Source organism: Schistocerca gregaria, chromosome 2 (genome assembly GCF_023897955.1).
Source record: "Schistocerca gregaria isolate iqSchGreg1 chromosome 2, iqSchGreg1.2, whole genome shotgun sequence".
Taxonomy (NCBI): Eukaryota; Metazoa; Arthropoda; class Insecta; order Orthoptera; family Acrididae; genus Schistocerca; species Schistocerca gregaria.
The window spans coordinates 169,933,443-169,955,723 of NC_064921.1; the positions used below are offsets into that span (position 1 = coordinate 169,933,443).

Consider the following 22,281-nt stretch of genomic DNA (forward strand, 5'->3'; position numbering starts at 1 on the left):
TGAAATTTGTGGGTTCAGGAGGGTAATACGGAACGCCGTGGACCCCAACGGCCTCGTATCACTAGCAGTCGAGATGATAGGCATCTTATCCGCATGGCTGTAACTGATCGCGTAGCCACGTCTTGATCCCTGAGTCAACAGATGGGGACGTTTCCAAGACAACAACCACCTGCACGAACAGTTCGACGACGTTTGCAGCAGCATGGACTATCAGCTCGGAGACCATGGCTGCAGTTACACTTGACGCTGCATCACAGAGAGGAGCGCCTGCAATGGTGTACTCAACGACAAACCTCGGTGCACAAATGGCAACACGTCATTTTTTCGGATGAATTCAGGTTCTGTTTACAGCTTCATGATGGTCGCATCCGTGTTTGGTGACATTGCGGTGAATGCGCATTGGAAGCTTGTATCCGTCATCCCCATACTGGCGTATTGGTTACACGTTTCGGTCACCTCTTGTTCACATTGGTAGCACTTTGAACAGTGGACGTTACATTTCAGATGTGTTACGACCCGTGGCTCTACCCTTCATTCGATCCCTGCGAAACCCTACATTTCAGCAGGATAATGCACTACCGCATGTTGCAGGCCCTCTACGGGCCTTTTTGGATACAGAAAATGTTAGACTGCTGACCTGGCCAGCACATTCTCCAGATCTCTCACCAATTGAAAATGTCTGGTCAATGGTGGCCGAGCAACTGACTCGTCACAATACCGCAGTCACTACTCTTGATGAACTGTGGTATCGTGTTGAAGCTGCATGGACAGCTGTACCTGTACACGCCATCCAAGCTCTGTTTGACTCAATGCCCAGGCGTATCAAGGTCGCTATTACGGCCACAGGGGGTTGTTCTGGGTACCGATTTCTCAGGATCTATGTATCCAAATTGCGTGAAAATGTAATCAAATGTCAGTTCTATTGTAGTATATTTGTCCAATGAATACCCGTTTGTCATCTGCATTTCTTCTTGGTGTAGCAATGTTAATGGCCAGTAGTGTAGATGCTACTTTTTTCTGTGAGTGTAAATAACCATGGCGCAGATTGGCACTGGTTAAAGAGACGACGCTGCAGGAACGGCGCGCTGCGTGTTGCAGGCCAGGCGGGCTTCGACTGCGGGGCATACCTGCAGGTGGGGCTGTTCTTCATGCAGAAGCCGGCCACGTGGTGGTGGCTGGCGGAGCAGCTCCTGCTGCAAGCCGTGGCCGCCGGCCGGCGCTGCAAGACCGACGGAGGCCGCAGGGAGGCCATCGCCAGATACGTCTACGGCAGCTTCCTGCTCGACCAGCGTGCGTACTCTCTTTACATCCCGCCTTACAGGTACACCAGTTTCCAACACACCACCTTCCTAATTACTTATACAGGGTGTTATGGGTACAAATGCAGATATTTTTATAGGTGACTGAGGACAGTGTATTGAACAACATGTCATCAGTATTTTCTTCGATTGTAGACTAATAATAATAGGTTCGTTTGTACCTCTACATCTACATTTATACTCCGCAAGCCACCCAACGGTATGTGGCGGAGGGCACTTTACGTGCCACTGTCATTACCTCCCTTTCCTGTTCCAGTCGCGTATGTTTCGCGGGAAGAACGACTGCCGGAAAGCCTCCGTGCGCCCTCGAATCTCTCTAATTTTACGTTCGTGATCACCTCGGGAGGTATAAGTAGAGGGAAGCAATATATTCGACACCTCATCCAGAAACGCACCCTCTCGAATCCTGGACAGCAAGCTATACCGCGATGCAGAGCGCGTCTCTTGCAGAGTCTGCCACTTGAGTTTGCTAAACATCTCCGTATCGCTATCACGCTTACCAAATAACCCTGTGACGAAACGCGCCGCTCTTCTTTGGATCTTCTCTATCTCCTCTGTCAACCCGACCTGGTACGGATCCCACACTGATGAGCAATACTCATGTATAGGTCGAACGAGTGTTTTGTAAGCCGCCTCCTTTGTTGATGGACTACATTTTTTAAGGACTCTCCCAATGATTCTCAACCTGGTACGCGCCTTACCAACAATTAATTTTATATGATCATTCCACTTCAAATCGTTCCGTACGCATACTCCCAGATATTTTACAGAAGTAACTACTATCAGTGTTTGTTCCGCTATCATAGAATCATACAATAAAGGATTCTTCTTTCTATGCATTCGCAATACGTTACATTTATCTATGTTAAGGGTCAGTTGCCACTCCCTGCACCAAGTGCCTATCCGCTGCAGATCTTCCTGCAATTCGCTGCAACTTTCTAATGCCGCAACTTCTCTGTATACTACAGTATCATCCGTGAAAAGCCTCATGGAACTTCCGACACTATCTACTAGGTCATTTATATATATTGTGAAAAGCAGTGGTTCCATAACACTCCCCTGTGGCACTCCAGAGGTTACTTTTACTTCTGTAGACGTTTCTCCATTGAGAAAAACATGCTGTGTTCTGTTTGCTAAAATCTCTTCAATCCAGCCACACAGCTGGTTTGATATTCCGTAGGCCCTTAACTTTGTTTATCAGGCGACAGTGCGGAACTGTATCGAACGCCTTCCGGAAGTCAACGAAAATGGCATCTACCTGGGAGCCTGTCTCTAATATTTTCTGGGTGCCATGAACAAATAAAGCGAGTTGGTCTCACACGATCGCTGTTTCCGGACTCCATGTTGATTCCTACAGAGTAGATTCTGGGTTTCCAGAAATTACATGATACGCGAGCAAAAAACATGTTCTAAAATTCTACAACAGATCGATGTCACAGATATAGGCCTATTGTTTTGCGCGCCTGCTCGACGACCCTTCTTGAAAACTGGAACTATCTGTGCTCTTTTCCAATCATTTGGAACATTCTGTTCCTCTAGAGGCTTGCGGTATACGGCTGTTAGAAGGGGGGCAATTTCTTTCTCATACTCTGTGTAGAATCGAATTGGTATCCCACAGGTCCAGTGGACTTTCCTCTGTTGACTAATTTCAGTTGCTTTTCTATTCCTTGCACACCTATTTCGATGTCAGCCATTTTTTTCGTTTGTGCGAGGACTTAGAGAAGGAACTCCAAGTACGTGTGACACAAGCAAGCCACTAATGTTCGTTTTCCCCTGGACAACAGGTCAGGTGTTGAACTGTAGTCACGTGGATGCCAAATAGTTAGTCTATACTAACAGGTGTAGATCAGTGACGCAATTACGACTGTCCAGGTAGTACATTATGAGACATGTTTGCAGGGAGACTGTTAGATGCAGACAGCAACGTCTAAGACACTGGAGTGGGTACTTATTAAGGTAAAAGTGATCACAATATCTGCACTCATACCCCTGACACCCACTATACTGAATTTAACAAAAAAGAAAAGAATTATGTCCCCTATTCTTAATGGAGATCGTACTACTCAAAAATAGAAACAGTGCTGTATACTGTGAATCTTCAATTTTCAAGTATATTTTATGACGAAATAAATCTCGTGTGAAAAGCCTGGTATGAGTGTGCATAGGACACCATATTTCGGCAATCAACGGCACACTAGACTGCAACAGCCCAGTAAGTCGTCAATCGCTGAGCATTGCCTGTCGGAACTCCACAGCAAGGATTATGACCAAACCAAAGTCCTGACACAGACTTCCGAATACTGAGACTTTATCATCAAAGAAGCCATAGAGATCAGAGTAAGGGAGCCACAACTAAATCGTGACAGCGTGGGAACCCGGGATCACCAGGATTAAGAAGAAAAAGGACATTTCCCAGAGTATACCGACTTCGGAGGAGGAGGGAAGAATAACGAAAGCGGTGCCGGCAGACCCTCCTGAACGAGAAGACCTAGGACGCAACGTTCAGACGGCGGGAGAACGGACTCTGTACCTGGACCGCGCGCGGGGCGCGGACCGCACCGACTCATAGGAAGCGCCTGAGGGAGGAGCGGGAGGGGGAATGTCCTATATATACCTGGCGCCGGCCCACCGTCGGTCAGTACATCAGCGCAACTGATGGTGGCAACGTGGTTGATTGCCGAAATATTGTGTTCTATGCATACCCATACCAGGCTGCTCACCCGAGATTTATTTCGTCAGTGCTGTAAACAAACAGAGACACATCCATCCACCCTGACAACTACCTGCGTCCTACCCTCACCATGGAAGACATAGTTCATTTTATCACAACTGTTCCCTATAAAATTTCCATCACTCATTAAATCATACTTGCAGCTCGCTCCGCGTTTCATCTAAATGCCGTCGCCGTATACTCCCAGAACCACTGCCATTTCAATTCCTCCCGTCTAGATATTCTTATGTTATCGTGCTACAAAGCTGCCATCTTTAACTTATCTAATCCTACAGCAACATATACCACAATAACCTAATTCTATCCGATTATCTCAGTACTCGAAATGAAACCTTATAAATTGCCATCGCCAACTTAATACATTAGTTCTCTTTCAGTGTCCATTTTCTCTACTTTTGCTGCCATCCCACAAACCTGTCTACCTGGAACTGGTCATCGAATCTTCAGTACATCGTCCTCCAGCTGCTACACAGGAACACCAACGTTATTATCACCTGGCTCATCATCGACTCCACAGTGATCTCCCACAAAAGCGTTATTGCTACATCTAAATCGTTTGTTTATAGTTACAGCATCTACAGGGTGATGTTTCTAATTGGGAACAAACTTCAGGTAATAGTCTCTGGGCTGATAAGGAGGAAAGAGAATCATATAGACATATAGCAGGTAAAACGTCCGAAGGAGATGCATCCATGGAAGGTGGAGATAGTAGATTCTTGGCAATGTAGTGGTATGGTGGCAGCAGGCCGTCAGAACCAATTCAGCCTCAATTGTAGTCTGGGTAGATGTTGTCGAGCTATCTCCAAACGCAAATGAGACAGGGCACCATCATGTAGTAGCAACATTACCCTTCGTACTGCCCACAGCACAACTTCCTATGGGGGAGTCAGGTTCACCTGCATAGAGTACAGATATTTCTCACCTGCGAGGCATGTTTGAAGAATTATGGTCCCACGAGGCGGTCGCCAATAATCCTCCCGCTCACACAATGGCGCCAAAACGGTGTTGACGGTTTGCTGCAAACATATGACTAAGATGCTCATGGAGACAGAACGTTTCCACATCCCTGGTATATTCCAATTTGTGCTTTCAATCGTTCAAACCTGCTCTGACAGAGATGTTACCTCCACCATCAAGTGGGTGTACCCACCCCAGAACACATTTACAGCCATATGTCCATATGAATATATAACACATATTCGCTCAGGAATCATACCTGGCTATTTATCTCTGTTTAACAAAATCATCTAGTTTCTTTTACTACTATATTTCACTTTAACCTTGTATTTTAACAAACGTTATAGCTAAAGAGCAGTAACCTTCTGCTACTAGCCCCTCATTCCCCCTCCCACTCTTTAGGGAAATAAAATGACGAAGTGAAAAACTGCAAACGTACGTCCAGAGACAAACGTTTGTTGACATATGGACCACTTTTACTTGTGTCGAGGACAATCCGTACTCACAAAGGGAATTCCCCTTCCCATCCCCCTCATATCTGTATTTGGTGGTAAATGGCCCAGTGGTTAGCCTGTCAAAAACTGAATACAGATCAAGAGCATGAAAACAGGAAGACGGTGTACTGAACTGTGAAATAAGAAGCAAAATAGAAACAGTGAACGGTCCAAGCTCAAGATGTGCAACATCGAGCGTATTACGATAACCATCACGTCATGGTGGTGTCGTCATGGTGTTAGACTGCCAAATGGGATATCTATGTTCAAATCTTGCTAATGCCCCATCTTTTTTCGCAGTTTTATGAGCTTTTCTTCCTGTCATTGACGTGTCTGTTCTCCTACTGTAGTCTCTGGAATTGTCATTCTATACACTGGTTATAGAAAGTGAGTCATGTCGTCAGAATATATTACCATCGCAAGTAAATATAAAGAATAGTGATGGCATGCGATATGCTATATAGACCTTTCAAAGAAACGGAAACAATAAATGAATGACTGTGAACTGTGTTACAACAGAGGAATTCAAGGGTCAAAACTTCTTTTTTGCCGTCACTGTAGAGCTGTACCATGGGAAGGAAGGTGAGGATGTTGTTTGGTGGCCAGTATCCTCTTCCTATAACACAAACTGCACACGTATATTAACTGGGTTCTTTATTCATAAGAATAGAAAGTTACTTAACTGAAGATAGTCGCTGTGGTACAAACGCTTCCGTTCTAGGCCATATTAGCCTCACTACTGGTGAAGTACAAGTCCGCTATGTACACTGCTTTGGTCACTATGTGCTGGCTGCGACTGTCTGCAACTGCAAGTGACTGGGCTGTGACTAATGTCTCGGAGACTCACTGGATGACACATTTGGAGTGACTGGCCCTCCGGTCTGCAGCGGCGATCTAAATACTGGGGGCCGAGAGGGCGTTGGCGGCTCGTTTCTTGCGAGTCCGTCTTTGGCCTCTATTGATCTTCTCACAAACTCCTTGCCACCTGGTGTTCTGGCACCAGCTTGCTCCAGCACAACTTCCAAAACAGAACACAAGAGTCATAACATGTAGTACTTATGTAGAACACATAGGAGGTACGTACATCTGAAGGTCCCTTCATTACACCTCACTGTTGCAAACGGACGTTACACCATGGCACAGATGATACCAGTTTGAATACAGAGAACAGACACGTGTATGACCGGATGGACAGTTAATAAATCTGTGGGAAAAAAGATAGACACAATGGAGGTTTGAACAGGGAGCTCCTTGTTTTCATTCCATCGCCATAACCCCATAACCACAACGCCATGATCAAGCATGTTTCGTAGACGTGGCACATCTTTAAGCTTGGACCACTCACTGTTTCTGTTTTTCTTCTTCTTTCGTAGTTCAGTACATCTTCTTCCTATTTTCATAATTGATCTGTGTTCATTTCTGTTGAGCTATCCAGTGGGCCAACTTACCACTAAATCTGAGAGAGTATGCGAGGGGGAGTTTCCCTTGTCAGTGGTGGCAGCTATTTTCCCATTGCCATTCGTTGATCATTTCTTATTGTGTGCCTTCGTCTCCATACTTAGTCCTCTGACAGTGTTGCTGATGCCAGTCACAATAGTTGCAAATGTCTACCTTTTGTGTGTACCGTTCTGACATTGAGCTGGCTTCACAGCGAGATTAATAATTACGCAATGTCTGAACAATGTTAACAGAGAAATTCTGTCCCATTATTACTCCATTTGGAGAATTCTGTGGTTTAACCAACGGCGTTACGAGACAGACTGTTGTCACGTACACCAAACGACTTCGTCAATGCAGCTTCCCATCCGAAAAAAGTCCTGCAGAATGCCCAGCAATTCGTAGACACAGGATCATTCGCAACAAGAGTACGGCATCGCGGTAAATGTCGTACAGTTCGCATACTGAATATGGAAGAAGCAGTATGGCGACAACAAGAAAACGATCCTGAAATAAGTTTGTGAAGAATTGGAGCTGCTGAAGGTTATGAAGCCCGCTCTTGCATGGTCATTTATATATGAGGAGTTACTTTAACGCACAGCATGAGCGGAACCTCAGCTCAGAAGCCAGCTATGCCGTATTATAATTCTTCCAATGTATTCTATTAACGAACAGCTGAAGATCTGTAGTTCACAGCTTGCATTTTACTCACTTGTGAGGTAGGATTTACACCCAGTGAGACAGTAAATAACGACAATACCTACATACCAGCAAATGCCAAAACCTCAAGTGATCATAGGAACAAAATATAAGTCGCATGTCAGTATCCGTATGTGGACAAAAGACAATGGACGTGATTTATTCATGACGAGGCATTACCTCATTTTCTGTGCCTCTTATACAAATGTTTAATAAGCGATGAACTGGTCGACCTCCCAATTCGCCTAACTTTAATCCCTTAGATTGCTAGCTAGGGGAACATTTAAAGGCATTGGTGTATTTCAAACTCTCAGAAAAGTACACATGTTGTAGGGGTGTAAGTGGACTATATCCTAATTTTTTCCAGATGTATTTTTTCGAGTTTCGACCAGTACTCGTCGCTTTGTTGCGCTGTTATCAGTTTTGAAGCCTTCAACTGTCAGGCACCCTCACAGCAAAGCAACATAATAGAAAGAGAAACTCTGTCATTGCGATGATCACTCACTGTGACGTAAGAAGATGTATTAAGAGTGCAAGAGCGCTTATTCAGGAAGCTGACAGAGTGGTAAAAGCTAGCCAGCAGCTCTGAAGGGTGAAACTGGGCAATAATACATCTTCTGAGAGGATTCTTCAGGAGATGACTAAACAATAATCGCAGTATGAATGAATTCATCGTCACCCATTGGTGACACCCAGCTGCTACAGCCTGCTGTCTCTTCTGTGACGGGGTTGCAGCTGTTTGAGAAACACCGCCACGCACACTCTTTATAAATAAGCTTTCCTTCCCCCCCTCCCCTTCCAAATCAGACCTTTACCCTCAGATACACTCAGCTGTACTCGGTTCGCCAGTATAATTCTGTGCCTGACTGTATTGATGTGTCTACATGATGCCAGCCATCACTGTCTCCATCAACTACTTACTTTGAGGTGGAGACTACTTGCTGAAGCATCCATTCTTCTGCCAAGGAATGCCCAATCTGTGCACCAGCTCTTAAAGTCTTCCATTGACACTGATCATTGCCCTGGACTGGCACAGATCTTCGATGTTGAACATGCTGGGGACTACAGTTTGAGTACCCTCCAACCCTATGTTGTATATGGTGACCAAAGGTGCTCCAGCAGCCTGCCATACATTGGTCATGGCTTGCAGTTTTTGCCAGCTACGGCCATCCTTCTGATTCCAGAGCATGACACTGCTTGTTCGCACCTCTTCCCAGTTGTATCTGCTCACGGCAGTTTGCTGACCTCTGCGGCTCACTCTCTCATCCCAGAGTCATTAGCGTCTCCTTCAGCGATGACCACACCTATGTACTCAACATGAATAAAAAGATAACTCAAACAGGGATGTCTTACTAGCTGTCCGACGTTCATTTCTAGTCTCCATCAGCACATTCAACCCACGACCTGGCAATGGAGGCGGCACTACATATGCATCTACATGGATACTCTGCAAATCCAAAATATTTTCGCATTTGGAGGAGAAAGTTGGTGATTGAAATTTCGTGAGAAGATGCTTCCTAATGTGGAAAGCCTTTGTTTTAATGATGTCCACCCCAATACTGTACCATGTCAGTGTCACTCACTCCCTAATTCTCGCTAAAATAAAACGTGCTGCTCCTCTTTGAACTTTCTCGATGTGCTCCGCTAATCCTAACTGGTAAGGATCCCATACCGCACAGCAGTACTCCAAAAGAGGGCGGACGAGCGTAGTGTAGTCAGTACTTTAGTAGAAATGTTGCACCTTCTAAGTGTGCTGCTTATAAAACGCAGTGTTTGGTTCGGCTTCCCCACAACATTTTCTATGTGTTCGTTCCAGTTTAAGTTGTTCTTAATTGTAATTCGTAAGTATTTAGTTGAATTTACGGCCTTGAAATATGATTGCTTATCGCTCAACCGAAGTTGCTTATAGCGCTCATGTGGATGGCCTCGCACTTTTATTATTTAGGGTCAACTGCCAATTTCTCACCATACCAATGCCTTATCTAAATCATTTTGCAATTGGTTTTGACATTCTGTTGATTTTACTACACAATAATGTTGTGTATGACATCGTACACAGAGTAGTGCTGTACATGTCGTCATAGGAAAGCTGTACAGGAGCAGAAATGAGTACTGAACAAGTTAACACAGGAAACATAAGACTGACTTAACTATATTTCTCCAAGCATACAAAGAATCATTACAAATAATACAGTAAGAATACAGTCCAACGCTCAGTGGCACTCTGAAGCACGAACAACAGTGTCGGAGCCACGACTAGGTGGCGCCTGAGTACTGTCACGTAGCGAAGTTGCTCCGAGTGCGAGTGGCTGTGTGGCTGCCGCAGTTATCCTCTATTGCGGCGGCAGAGGGCGCTCCTAGACCAGAGCCGCTGAAGGCGTGGCTCAGCGGGCAGGCAGCATTGGTTCCACCAGATCCCACGCAACTGCTGTTTGCGTCCGACAGAAACTAGCGATTCTGTTGCCCACTTTATGATGCCCGTGAGATAACATTGATACATCCTCTGTTACGCCAGCCTTGCCTGGATCTCCGCACTCACCTGCTTTTACAATGCCATCCAAATCCTCGAACACCATGCGCTCTGTCTTGCCTTCCATATCTGCCTTCCTTCCCCCACACGGCTCCTGTACGACCTCTGCTATTCCCCCACCTCCTCCTTTTCCTCCAACATCTCTGCATTCTTTACATTGTCTGCAAGCTTGTCCTCCTCCACCCCCTGGTTTCCTCCTTCCTCTCCACCCCCTGCCTGTTGCTGCGCCTCTATCTCTGTACCTCTCCCTCTCTCCATCTCTACACCCTTCGTCTCCTTCATCAGGGCAATTTCCAGCACCTCCCCCTCCTGGATGTTGAACTTCGCCATGACATCTACCCTTCCTTCCAACTGTAACCTGGCCTTGTTCCCTACCCTCCCCAGGGCCTCCCTTTTCCTCTCCCCTCCTTCTCGCAGAGCGGATTTTCCTCCTTTCCCCCCTGCGTCCCTGCACCCCATTCTCAACTGCGTCCCTCCCCAGCCCTCTTCAACGCACCCTCACCCATCTCCCACCTCTACTCCCCTCCCACACTTCTACCCTTCTCCCACATCTCCTTGCCCCTGGCAGATCCTGTATTTTGCTCATCGTTATCAGTATCTACATCTGTTTTGCGCATCATCATCAGCGTGCTATGTCAGTGTTGTGTTTGGTGCTGTTCTCCTGTGTGTAAAGAGCTGTAGTTTTAATTTGTGCTCAACTTGTTTATCGTCCATGACTGTTCCATGCTACGCCGTCCGTCACGTCGCTGTTTTATTTAGTTTTATGATTTTCTGCTCCGGCTGTACTTTGCCTGGTGCCTTTTGATCAAGTGTGTGTGTGTGTGTTTTTTTTTTGGTGTGAATTACTGTTTTAGATTTTTATCTCCGATTTACAGTCACCAGTTTGAATGCTTTCTTTCTTCTGTTCCGCCTTTTTTGTTTTCTATATTCCGCCATGTTTTCTTCTGTGTATTGTTTTAAATATCTTCCTGTCTATTTTTGTCTCTCAGCTGTGTGCCTGGTCCCGGCGGAGGTTCGAGTCCTCGCTCGGACATGGGGGTGTGCGTTTGTCGTTAGGATAATTTAGGTTAAGTAGTGTGTAAGCTTAGGGATTGACCTTAGCAATTAAGTCCCATAAGATTTCACACACATTACCACATTTTTTTCTCGGCTCAAAAGCAGCACTTATGCTTTTGCCAGCCCGCCCCGATGGGGAATGGAAATGATAATAAAAGGGAAGAAAACATCGATACATGACACTAAAGTTAGTAGGTGTGGTGGATGGAGAGGAGAGGCGTAACTGTGCTTACTGGATGCAGTGGAGGACGCGCCGTCGGCGCACAAGCAGCTGGAGGCGGCGCGCAGGCTGTCGGCGGGGCGCGACTGGGTCTCGGAGCGCGACATGGGCATCGAGCTGGACAGCGTGTTCGCCGCGGCCTCGCTGCGCCTGCACGACGCCACCGTCGCGCTCATCAAGCAGACGCGGCCCAACGACCCGCGCGGCGCCGTCCGCCTCAGGTCAGCCACCTGCCGTGTCATCTACACAAACGTGTTTAACACGTCAGCTTAATACGGACATAACAGGGGATACAGACAGGCAATCGTGCGAAATACTATTGAACACGTTTTCTGAAAACTGTCTTGAGCAGCTAGCTCCGCAGCCCACACGCAATGTAAATATCTTAGACGTTGTGGGTACAAATAGGACGAATCTTATCGACAATGTCAGTATAGAAATGAGCATTAGCGATCATGATGTCATTATAACAACTAAGGTTACGGAAGTTAATAAATCAATCCAGAAGGCTGGGAGAGTGTTTCTCCCAGACAGAGCAGATAACCATTGTTAGGATCTCACTTAGAGAGTGAACCTGACGTCACTTAGCTCCTGTGAGATGAATGTAGAGGTATTATGGGCAAACTTTAAGTAGATTGTAAATTCGTGGTCTAGAGATTTATGTGCTTGATAAGTGGATAAATCATGGGAAAGACCGTCTGTAGTTTAATAACGAAGTTCGGAAGATGCTGACGAAGCAGAGGCTGTTCAAATCTCGGTTAGAAAGAGAACGCGGAAATGGCGACAAAAAAATGGTTCAAATGGCTCTGAGCACTATGGGACTTAACATCTGAAGTCATCAGTCCCCTAGAACTTAGAACTACTTAAACCTAACTAACGTAAGGACATCACACACATCCGTGCCCGAGGCAGGATTCGAGTCTGCGACTGTAACAGTCGTGCGGTTCCGGATTGAAGCGTCTAGAACCGCTCAGCCACCATGGCCGGCAAAATTGCGATAAGCAAAAGTTAGTAGACATTGGTGCATCTGTGAAAAGATCTATGTGTGAAGAATACTACTACCAAAATCATACCTTAGCAAAAGATCTGGCAGAGAACCTCATAAAATTCTGGTCATGTGTAAAATCGCTAAGCAGGTCTAAGGCTTCCATCCAGTCCCTTGTTGACCAGTCTGGTGTCGCAACTGAAGATAGAAAAACGAAACCTGAGCTTTTAAATTTCGTGTTCACGAAATGGTTCACACAGGAAAATCGTATAAACGTACGTTCGTCTGACCATTGCACATACTCCGTAAGAGCGACATAGTAATAAGCATCCCTGGCGTAGAGAAACAACTGAAGGAGTTGAAAGCAAATAAGTTCAAATGGTTCAAATGGCTCTGAGCACTATGGGACTTAACAACTATGGTCATCAGTCCCCTAGAACTTAGAACTACTTAAACCTAACTAACCTAAGGACATCACACAACACCCAGTCATCGCAAATAAGTCATTGCTGTTAAAGCTCCTGTGCTCTAGTATCCCTGCAGAAGTTCCGGACGCTCAGGGGTATGAGAAAGCTCACTGGTCCGATGTCTGCTAAGGATTTGGAGACAATGAGTACACATTTCGAAAATACACGTTCTTTTGAAGTGTAATGCGGCAGATGGAGGAAAGCAGTTGATCCGACGTCTGTTGACGGTGTTGCCTCAGTATTGCAGGAGGGATCGAGCGGTGGTGTGTAAACATGCACTGCATGGGAAATTGCCCGAACGTTAAGCGTGGCTGCGAGCACTGTGTTTTAAAATCCTACGAAACATCCTGCACTACTACCCATACAAAAATCACCCGCTTTCAGAAGTTGGTTCCTGCTGACCTGCCAGCAAGACAAACGTTTGCTCTGGAATTACTTGCTCTTCATGGAAGTGGACAACGAAGAGCCATGACCATTCTGTTGACAGACGAAGTCTATTTCCATAGGCAAGGACATGTCAGTACGCAGAATTGCAGCATAAGGGCAACGGAAAATCAACGGAAAATCCGCAAGCTCATGAACTGGCACCACTCCATTCTGCTAAGGTGACTGTGTGGTGCGGGTTGAAGGCAATGTTTATAGTAGGGGGCATCTTTTCGAGGATATGAGTCCTGTGGCTCCTGTTACCTGTACCGTTACTGGTAAACGCTATGAGAGTCTTCTGCTCACCGACGTCATTCCAAAACTTTAACAGAATGAATGTGTGGGTAGGATCATTTTATTGCTAGATGGCGCTCCTCCGCACATTGCACAGACAGTGATGCGGCTGCTGCAGAGTTATTCCGGAAATGCTAGAATTATAGCCGTCATTTCTGTACAGTGTGGCCGTTCAGATTCGTGTGACTTTTACCTGTGGGGTTATCTGAGAGATGTGTTCAGTGCACCAGTTACGAACTTTGCTGAACTGATGGCACTCATTGCGCAACGCATTCTGAACATGACCACCGAGATTCTCTTATCTGTTGTGGAACATGCTGCTTTTCGGTTTCAACTTGTGGTAGAAATCGGTGGGCAGCATATTGAACAATCCTCGGGCCAGTCTCTCGAGCATTAGAAACCGCTGTCATTTTGCTTTTTATGCGGTTTTTGGCCCTAGGACGATTAAAAGGCGATTTCATTTTGCTTTTTATGCGATTTTTCGCCTCAGGCATCCAATGTGGTACGAACTTGCTGCAGTGGATGGGCTTACGTAACTAACAGTGCCACAACTGTTGACTGCTGAACTTGTGCTGTTATGTACATTGAATACTGCAGATGGTGTAATGTTCAACTCAAGCCCTAGCCGTTGTATTGCGATTCATCTGTAATTTGTAGGCGAACCTATTTCTGTTAAAATGCCTACAGCATCATCTATTCCTAAAATTTCCTTTACATTCTTTTTTCTACATGACCTTTTCCCTTGTGTCAGTAACAATCTGTTCAAATTTTATGTCATTCTAAGCAGTGATTCTCTTTGTACAGCGTTTTGAAACTGGAACTTCAGTTATGGACACGCTGTGTACGGTTGATCTTAGTCTACCGATATGTTTTAATAGTGAGAAAAATCCTCCATAATAGTCCAAAAGCCCTGGCTTAGTGTAAGTATTCAAAGGTATTATGCTATACGTAATGGTGAAATGGCCGAGCAGCGTCTCGCTCTGCCATCTAATGAGTGTAAAGAACGAATGCGTCTCTATACTCTTTGTGAATGTGAATCAACATGAGGCATCTGACTGAGGTAGAACATGTTCGGGCAGTGACATTACTACAGTGAAGTATCTACAGAGATTAATGTGACTTCATCTGTTGTTGGGAAAGTTTGGAAACGATTTCGTGATGAATCTGGTACATATACAAGAAAAATCCGGGCAAGAGAGAAAACTAAAAACATCGCCCAGAGGCGACCGATAAGTGGGTAACCGTTCTCTTCGCCTGCACACTGCGATGGCCTGGGACCTACAGACTAGTCTAAGAGCATTGCAATGTCAATAACCACACAATACACGACAGACTCCGAGAGACGGTTTAAGCCCAAGGAGAACTCCTCGATTAATTGTTCGGGACATGAGAGATCGACTTCGGTTTTCTGAGAAACATAGGCACTGGTATGTATTGTCTACAAACGAGTCCCGTTTTCGTCTAATACGGTGCGACGGACGTATATGCGTATATCGTCATCATAGTGAATGTCGTAGTGAAGCAGCAGTCCAGGAAATGGACAAATTTTGCTACGGCTCTGTAGTGATGTGGAATTGCATCACAGTTGATGACCGAGCGTGCCTTCAAATACTCAGAGCCCGACTTAGATACATCAACAAGATTGTACTGGGCCAGTTGCGATGAAGGCCCACCTTATGCTGCAACAAGACAATGCGAACGCGTATTCAGCAGTAACCACCGTGCAAACGGTACATGACTTCGTGGTTCAAACATAAGACTGTCCTGCTCTGAGTCCATACGTCAGTTATATTGAGCATTTATGGGATATTCTGGACAGACAACTTCGGGCCCGTCCTATAGTACCTCAAACACTCGAACAACTTGCAGAGGTCCTTACAAAGGTTGGTTGGTTGGTTTAAAACAGAGGGGAAGGGACCAAACTACTTTACTAAGGAGTGCGAAAAAATTCTAGAAGAAACTGTTCGTTCACTTGTCAGAAGCGTGCCTCGGAAGAAGAGAGGCAGTAATACGGGCACTTGGATGGCCTAGGAAATACTGAAACGTTCCTTTTTCTGCCTTATGTGACTTAAGTGAAGGAGGTTCCTCCTTCGTTTACGACGCTGTGTTGAAGTCGTGGTCATAGTGCCAATATGTATGATGGGAAGAGAACGGAACATGTATATTTCGCGTAAGCAAAGGTTTCATTTTCCAGAACAAAAGTCTGTTGCACTCCAAAAGTTCCTGAAAAAATAATGCAGGTGTTTAAAATGTTGTCACTCTACTTTTTTTTAGCAGTGTATATACATACAACAACCAAGGTTTTGCATCACCTCGGTTCCAAGAGTTCCGGGACCTCTACATAAAATTGGAACAGAGATGAACATAGACATCATTTCCTCCCTTTTTATTGCTGATGAAAACCACACATTGCATGTTGTACCACCATACAGCGAGACCTTCAGAGTTGGTGGTCCAGATTTCTGTACACACCGGTACTTCAAATACCCAGTAGCACGTCCTCTTTCATTGATGCATGCCTGTATCCGTCCTGGCATACTATCCGCAGGTTCATCAATGGACTATTGGTCCAGATTGCCCCACTCCTCAAGGGCGATTCGGTGTAGATCCCTCAGAGTGGTTGGGTGGTCGTCCATAAGCAGCCCATTCCAATCTGTCACGGGCATGTCCGATAGGGTTCATGTCTGGAGAACATGCTGGCCACTCTAGTCGAGGGATATCATTATCCCGAAGGAAGTCATTGACAAGATGTCCACGATGGGGGCGCGAATTGTCGTCCATGAAGACGAATGCCTCGCCGATACGCTGCCGATATGGTTGCACTATCGGTCGGAGGATGGCATTCACGCATTGTACAGCCATTACAGCGTACGTCGGCCCCATATATAGCCACCACAAAACAGCAGGGAACCTCCACCTTGCTGCACTCGCTGGACAGTGTGTCTAAGGCGGTCAACCTGACCGGGTTATCCCCAGACAAGTCTCCGACGATTGTCCGGTTGAAGGCATATGCAACACTCATCGGTAAAGAGAACATGATGCCAATCCTGGGCGGTCCATTCGACATGTTGTTGGGCCCATCTGTACCGTGCTGCATGGTGTCATGCTTGCTAAGACGGACCTCTCCATGGACTCCGGGAGTGGAGTTGCATCATGCAGCCTATTGCACACAGTTTGAGTCGTAACACGACATCCAGTGGCTGCACGAAAAGCATTATTCAAGAAGATGGCGTTCCTGTCAGGGTTCCTCCGAGTCATAACCCATAGGTAGTGGTCATCCAATGCAGTAGTAGCCCTTGGGCGGCCTGAGCGAGACATGTCATCGACAGTTCCTGTCTCTCTGTGCCTCCTCCATGTCCGAACAGCATCGTTTTGGTTCACTCCGAGACGCCTGGACACTTCCCTTGTTGAGGGCCCCCTTTCTGGCACAAAGTAACAATGCGGACGCGATCGAACCGCGGTATTTACCGTCCAGGAATGGTTAAACTACAGACAACACGAGCCGTGTACCTCAGTGCAGGTGGAATGACAGGAACTGATCGGCTGTCGGACCCCCTAAGTCTAATAGGCACTGCTCATGCATGGTTGTTTACACCTTTGGCGGGTTTTGTGACATCTCCAAACAGTCAAAGGTTCCAATGGCTCTGATAACTATGGGACCTAACATCTGAGGTCTTAGGCCCCTAGAACTTAGAACTACTTAAACCTAACTAACCTAAGGACATCACACACATCCATGCCCGAGGCAGGATTCGAACCTGCGACCGTAGCGGTAGCGCAGTTGCAGACTGTAGCGCCTAGAACCGCTCGGCCACTCCGACCGGAACAGTCAAAGGGACTGTGTCTGTGATACAATATCCACAGTCAACGTCTACTTTCAGGAGTTCTGGGAAGCGGGATGATGGAAAACTTTTTTTGATGTGTGTATTTTATAACTAACGTCCATTGCACTGTAATTCGGAATAACAGCGGCACTACAATATCGTATTTATCCGCCGACACCAGACAGGCGACTTTCAAGTAAAAGTCTCGCCTGAATGAATATATACAATAGTTGTACGTACACAGGTTGTAGCCACATTGTTGACGACATATGGAGGTTTGGGAGGGGCCATGGGTCGTGCACGCATAGGCTAATGGTAAGGCGACTGCTCGCAATAAGCGGGAAATCGGTTTTCGGCCACAAATTTTCACTGTCGTTATTTCAACATACAGCTAATGGTAGTCCCTATTCGGAATTGCGAATATATTTAATGTATAACAAATTTATGGCTGAACTAAAAAGGAAGGGGGAAGATTGTGTTCACGTCCTGTCGATATCAGATTCATTAGAGACGGAGAATAAGTTCAGACAGTGTCTGGGAAGGGGAGGGATATCGGCTGTTCTCTTTGAAAGGAACCATCCCGGCATTTTCCTGGAGCGATTTAGAGAAATCACGGAAAACCTAAATCCGGATGGACGCATGCGGGTTTGAATCGTCGTCCTCCCAGTGGTAAGGACTGTGCCACCTCGCTCAGTGAAGTCGACTAAAGGAAGGGATTGGTTGATAAGGCACATCTGCAGGCGACTGGGAATATTTAGTTTTGTAAAGGAGGAATGAGAGGGGGTAGAAACTATAGAGGGAAACCTAGACATGAACACAGTAATCAGGTTCAAATGAATTTCGGTTGCAGTAGGAATGCAAAGATGAAGAGAATTCTACAGGGTAGACTAGCATGTAGAACTGATTCAAACCAGTCTTCGGACTGAAGACCTGTAACGACAACGTTTTTCAGAGTGAAAGTTTCATCGTCACAGTTTCCAAAAAACACGTGAGGCTCTCTGCCATGACTTGGTGTCGCAGTTTCAACTTCATACAGCGAGAACCTGTCTCATTGGTGGCTCATGTCGAAATTCCTCCAAGTTGTTTGGTCTTCATTGCGCACACATCATCAAGTATGGAAACATTGAAAATAAACAAATACATACTGCCGATGGGTCTGCATTAATAAAATATAGAAACAAAAATTAATTCGTACATACTATCATTTTACATACACATATAAATTTATATCTGCAAGCCACTTGATTGGAGAGTGATGGATGGTACTTTGTGTGCCACTGTCATTACCAGCTTCCGCTTCCATACCCCCCACCCGCTCCCACCCAAATCCCCCTTTTCTGTTCCAGCTGCGAATAGTATTCTGCAAAAAATGACTGTGACAACCTTTGAATGAGCTAAAATCTCTCCAATTTTACGTTCATTGTCTTTTCACAAGGTACACATGACAGAGAACAATATAGTGGATGGCTCTTCTAGGAACGTATGTACAAAGAATTTCAACAATAAATCACTCTGTGGTGCACATCGCGTCTGTGATAAAATGTGCTGCTCTTATGTGGAGCTTGTCTGTTTCATGTGTCAGTTCTATATTTTAAGCCAGGCTGTTCCAGAATGAGATTTTCACTCTGCAGCGGAGTGTGCGCTCGTATGAAACTTCCTGGCAGATTAAAACTGTGTGCCGGACCGAGACTCGATCTCAGGACATTTGCCTGTCGCGGGCAAGTGCTCTGCCAACTGAGCTACCCAAGTACGCCTCACGCCCTGTCCTCACAGCTTTACTTCTGTCAGTACCTCGTCTCCTACCTTCCAAATTTTACAGAAGCTCTCCTGTGAACCTTTCAGAACTAGCACTTCTGAAAGAAAGGATATTGCGGAGACATGACTTAGCCACAACCTGTGGTATGTTTCCAGAATGAGATTTTCACTCTGCAGCGGAGTGTGCGCTGATATGAAACTTCCTGGCAGATTAAAACTGTGTGCAGATCGAGACTCGAACTCGAGACCTTTGCCTTTCACAGGCAAGTGCTCTATCAACTGAGCTACTTAAGCACGACTCACGCCCCGTCCTCACAACTTTACTTCTGCCAGTACCTCGTCTCCTACCTTCCAAACTTTACAGAAGCTCTCCTGCAAACCTTGCAGAATATATATACATATAGCCTTGTTCCTGTAGCATTGCCTGCCTATATATTATACACTACATGTATTCATATATTATGCACACATCTCTCTGTCCATCTCCTCCTCCCCCATCTCTGCCTATCACCTCCTCACCTCCCTATCTATCCATCTTCTCCTCCCACATCTCAGCCTATCTCCTCTTTCCTCCCATCTTTCTGTCCATCTTCTCTAAGTCCTCCTCTCTCTCTCCAAACTCCTCCTCAGTCCCCCACTGTGTCTTTACATCCCCTCCAGCCCCTTTGCTGTCTGAATTTTCAGCTCTATCCATCTAAAACTTTTCCCAGACATGACCATCTGCACTCATAGGTTGCCATGCAAAGCAGGCCACTACTAGTCTAACACACCTGCTATGCTGGCTGTGTATCCTACATATTTGGAGTTGGAAAAATCATTTCTTGCCCCTGACATGTAGACTGCTGTGCAAAGAAAGCCGATAAAGCAGGTTGACACCATTTTCACTCAAAGCACCTGTCATGCAGCGCACTGTAAAACTTAAGAGCTAGGGCATTGTAAATTACCTATGTTGGTCCTCTCTTGGCCTGGAGTTTGTGTGTCAAATTTGGCTCATACTGGTCCAGTGGTGTGGGAGAAGTTCTTACTCATACATAAATATGCTCATTTTTTTATAGATGCTAGTCCATTTGCCACAGCTTCACTTGCACATACTTTTGATACATATATTGCACATATATTTGCCTCTCCCTCTCTGTTTCCACCACATCCTCCCCCTCTCTAACTGTCTCCCCTTCCCCTCTCTCCCTGTCCATACTCTTGTCTTCCTTTCCATTACCTCCTCTACCCCTCTCTATCTTTTCTTCCCATCCTTGCCAATGACCTCCTCACCTCCATACCTGTCACTTTCCTCCTTTCACCTTTCTGCCCATTATCTCCCTACCTTCCTATCTGTACATTTCCTACTCCCACCCCTCAGCCGATATCCTCTTTCCTGCCCTTTTTCCTCCATCCCCTTTATCTCTGTCCCTCTCTTTCTCCCCTTTCCTCTGTGTCTTCACATCCCCTCCTGTCCACTCTCTCCCTATCTGTACCCACCCCCCCTCTCTCTCCATCTCCTCCTCTGTTCATCTCAACCTTTCCCCAGGCACGCCCATCCACACATGTAGCCAGCCCTGTAAAAGAGGCTGATAAAGCAATCTGGTAATGCTCCCACAACATGCGTCTTGTGCAGCACAGTCTATGTGCCATGGAATTTGAAACACTTTTTTCCCATGACACGTAGGCTGCCATGCATAGCAGGCCAATACAACTAACACATCATTCCTATTGTGTTGGGCACCCTACATGTTGGTGGCTGAAAATCATTTCTTGGCCTGACATTAAGTCTGCCCTGAAACATAGGCCAAAAAGACAGATGGATACTATCCCAACATGACACATCTGCTCTGCATGTTTCATATCCAAAGAAAATTCCTCTAAAAACTGTTGTTCATGTTATTTATTCGGTTTTTGTGTGTGTGTGTGTGTGTGTGTGTGTGTCTACTGACTGGTTTTATGCAGCCTGCAACAAATTCCTTTCCTGTGCTAACCTTTTCATCTCAGAGTAGCACTTGCAACCTAAGTCCTCAATTATTTGCTTGACGCATTCCAATCTCTGTCTTCCTCTACAGTTTTTGCCCTCTACAGCTCCCTCCAGTACCATGGAAGTCATTCCCTCATGTCTTAGCAGATGTCTTATCATCCTGTCCCTTCTCCTTATCAGTGTTTTCCGCATATTCCTTCCCTCTCCGATTCTGCGTAGAACCTCCTCATTCCTTACCTTCTTAGTTATTACTAGGAGGTAAAGGGACAGTAAGTCTTTCCGATAGTTTTCCTTTCACAGTTTCACGAGTTTCATTTTCGCATCCATTCATTATTTCGTGTACGTCTTTCTTCCACTTACAAACACCACAGCCAGATTTTACAAAGCAAACCTAGGTTTGCACACAGCTTTTCATTAAGCGTTAAACATAATGAATATTATTTCAGTTTTATTTCCATTGTCAACACTTACGCTACCGCAAAAGCAACTGGTAATTATTATGCATATTAAATGAGTTGCAAATTGAAGTGAACAGTAACTACGGCTAATTGTTTAGGAGAAACTATGAACAAAAACTAAAATTCTCTATACAAATTACGACCGCGTCAAGTCGTGTTATCTGTTTACCGATGCGCCGTCAGCCAGGGATATTTGTCTGCCATGCTGCACGTCCGCGGTCTGCTACAGCTCCGATAGAGGTGAAGAACTTTCCAGCCGCCTGGTGGGCGTTGAACTGGCAATTCTCAACATTTTTTTTCAACACTTGCATGGCATCTTAGCAACAAAAATTTTGACAGGGCCTTCTTTTCGGTTATTCTTCCTGCATACAAATTTTCAGGGCACATTTCGACATGTTAGGCTGGGCACGGTCAAGGAAAATACTGTTGCTGCTGTTCAAAGTGCAGTCAGTGCGAACAATAGGTGACCGAGACGTGTAACCAATGACATCCCATACCATCACGCCGGGTGACACGCCAGTATGGCATGACGAATACACGCTTCCAATGTGCTTTGACCGCGATATCACCAAACACAGATGCGACCATCATGATGCTGTAAACAGAACCTGGATTCATCCAAAAAAAAATGACGTTTTGCCATTCGTGCACCCACGTTCGTTCTTGAGT

General features: G+C 45.7%; 1 protein-coding gene across 1 annotated transcript in view; it reads left to right on the forward strand.

Annotated features, from left to right (window-relative positions):
• The first annotated feature begins 1,035 nt into the window (after positions 1-1,035).
• The window catches only part of LOC126335686 (uncharacterized), a 68,564-nt gene continuing 47,318 nt past the window's right edge, over positions 1,036-22,281 (forward strand). The window contains exons 1-3 of the mRNA XM_049999143.1: positions 1,036-1,054; positions 1,099-1,290; positions 11,466-11,664. Of these exons, the coding sequence (XP_049855100.1) occupies positions 1,036-1,054; positions 1,099-1,290; positions 11,466-11,664 (410 nt within the window). The remainder of the gene's footprint in view (positions 1,055-1,098; positions 1,291-11,465; positions 11,665-22,281) is intronic.